This window comes from Eimeria mitis, genomic scaffold (genome assembly GCF_000499745.2).
Source record: "Eimeria mitis Houghton genomic scaffold, Emh_scaff3140, whole genome shotgun sequence".
Taxonomy (NCBI): Eukaryota; Apicomplexa; class Conoidasida; order Eucoccidiorida; family Eimeriidae; genus Eimeria; species Eimeria mitis.
Window position 1 is genome coordinate 3,972 of NW_013571483.1, and position 2,693 is coordinate 6,664.

A 2,693-nucleotide genomic window follows, 5' to 3' on the forward strand; every position below is an offset into this window, starting at 1 on the left:
CCTCACGCGTAAAAATGCGCCCTTTGTTTGGACTGAACATCACAGAAACGCGGTACGACAATTGAAACAGCGTTTAGCAGAATTTACGATATTACAAGTGCCAGACTCTAATAAGCCGTTTACACTCTATACAGACGCGTCGGGTTATGCTATTGGTGCAGTACTTGAACAAGAGGAAAGGCCTGTCGGTTTCCTGAGTCAGGTTATGACTCCCGCCCAGCAGCGATATTCGATATACGATCAAGAATTATTGGCCCTTATAACGGCACTGGACAAGTGGCAGCACCTACTAAGACTCGCAGAGGTTACCGCTTATACTGATCATCAGGCGCTTACCTTTCTTCAACGTATTAATTCGCAGAAACCGTTGCGGGGTCGAACAGCGCGATGGTTGGATTTCCTGGCGGAGTTCCCCAAACTTAAGATCACCTATTTACAAGGCGCAAGAAATAAGGTCGCGGATGCGATGTCTAGACATCCCCAGTATGTAAATAGCGAAGCACTAAAACCTGCTCAGCTCTTAGCTTCCCTTATCCAACAGCAGGAGGGAGAGGGCGTGCATCCCAGATATTCTACGCGGTTAGCAACTGGGTCGGTACCGCCTACAGATTTTCGGGCGATGGTGGGGCGGAGGTCGGCCTCAAGCAGTCAGAGAAGAGATGGAACGGAGTCTCATATTTCTTCGCGGGTTCCGGCAGAGAGTATTGATGATTCGGTACAGGATGCATCCAGTTCGAACGATCCAATAAGTGACACTTCCAATCCGGCAGTTCAGTTCTCAGAGACTCAGACGACCTCATTCCCGAGTGCCGAGCTGAGGGCAGAAACACTCTCGGCACCTGAGCATTTGTCAGCGCAACGTTGGCGAGAAGCCTACGACCGTTGTTCGCAGTTCAGGGATATTGTGGCAGAAGCAACGCGTAAAGGGGAAGAAGAGTTTGTGCATCAGATGCAGGGTCGCCGGTATACATTTAAATTTAGACATCCTTATTTGTATGTCCGTATTCATGGCTTATGGCGAATTTGTCCCCCGACTTTACCAGAGTTTCTTTCGTATATACTATATTGTCATCACGATCATGTCACTGCAGGGCATCGGGGCGTGCGGAAAACCTTCCTTTCACTCAGTAAGTTTTACTACTGGCCTGGTATGAAAGCATACACAGTGGCGTATGTCGAGTCGTGTGTGCAGTGCAGAGCGTCGAAAACAATTTCTCAGAAGCCGGCGGGGCTTCTACAACCGTTGCTCATTCCTTCTCGACGATGGAGCCATGTTAGCTTGGATTTTATTACAGATTTACCTCTTACTCCGAGGGGACACGACGCTATCTTAGTAATTGTCGATTCACTTAGTAAGATGGCTCATTTTATTCCAACAAAAAAGTCGGCAACTACGGCGGAGGTTATCGACATTTTGGCGGATCGCTTAGTTCGGTATCATGGGTTTCCCGATGTCTTGATTTCGGATCGAGATCCGCGGTTTCAGTCTCAGATGTGGCAACTTTTATGTCAGCGATTTCATATAAAACGGGCGATGTCGTCCTCTTATCATCCGCAAACCGACGGGCAAACTGAGAGGCTCAACCGCACATTAGAACAGATGCTTAGAACTTATGTTCAGACTGATGAGAGCGAGTGGGAACGATTGTTACCGGCCTTGGAACTTGCTTACAATACAACCTCACATTCGTCGACGGAGCTCAGCCCTTTTGAAGTTATGATAGGGCAAAACCCAGTGACTGCTGCGGAAATAGATATTGTTGGGGACCTCGCGCCTACGGTTACCCCTCCAATGACGAAGGTATTTCAGCAGTTATGTGACAGGGCGCAAGGTCATATTATGAGAGCTAAGTGGCAACAGAAGCATTATGCGGATGCCAGAAGACGGGATGTCCACTATAAGCCGGGCGATCGAATTTGGATTAATAGTCGTAATCTACCAGGGTTGAATCAATGTTCTAAGCTGGAACCAAGGTTCAGAGGGCCTTTCAAAATTCTGGAGCGTATTGGGCAGGTTGCGTATCGTATCGAATTGCCTCCTACGTATTTGTGTCATAATGTTTTTCATGTTTCGAAGCTCGTCCCTGATCGGCCACGAGATCCGCTAATGCAATCTAAGGAAGCAGCAGTAGGGTGACTTCCGTTAACGGACAAAGAGGGTAACTCCACTGACATATATGAAGTTGATTACATACTCAATCAACGTGGGTCGGGCAAGGACGTAGAGTATCTGGTCAAGTGGAGAGGGGCTCCTGAAGATCGGGCTACTTGGGAACCGGCGTCAAACCTCACAAATTGCTCCGCCCTACTTAGGGCTTGGCGACGTTATTACAATAAAGTAAGGTCCGCTCGGGAAAATCGCATGGCTTAGTTGGTTGTGCGAGTATACTCCTCCGGTCGGTGCAATTGGTAGTAAGTCGGGTTTAATAAGGGAGGGGACGAGTGGTGCATAATTGCACCACTTGATCATGTGCAGCCTAGGTTTGTCACAGGAGAAAGGGGAGAGTAGTAGGAAGGCAGATAAGATAGCATAGGTTATAAGCTGGGGGAGGACGGCTTAGTTCCGGGCGGGGCTGGAGTACGGGAGCTAAGCAGCTTAGAGATAATAGAGGGATTTTAAAATTTTTGTCCGAAGGGGGAAGTTGTAGTGCACTAGCACTACAAGCAAGCGCTGATACTTTGTACTAAATTAG

At 48.2% G+C, this 2,693-nt stretch overlaps 1 protein-coding gene across 1 annotated transcript in view; it reads left to right on the plus strand.

Moving 5' to 3' along the window:
- EMH_0062590 (uncharacterized protein) overlaps positions 1–2,137 on the plus strand; it is a gene marked incomplete at both ends in the record, with an annotated part of 5,799 nt that extends 3,662 nt beyond the window's left edge. The window contains 3 exons of the mRNA XM_013498052.1: positions 162–963; positions 1,198–1,801; positions 2,015–2,137. Of these exons, the coding sequence (XP_013353506.1) occupies positions 162–963; positions 1,198–1,801; positions 2,015–2,137 (1,529 nt within the window). The remainder of the gene's footprint in view (positions 1–161; positions 964–1,197; positions 1,802–2,014) is intronic.
- Between the last annotated feature and the right edge of the window lie 556 nt (positions 2,138–2,693).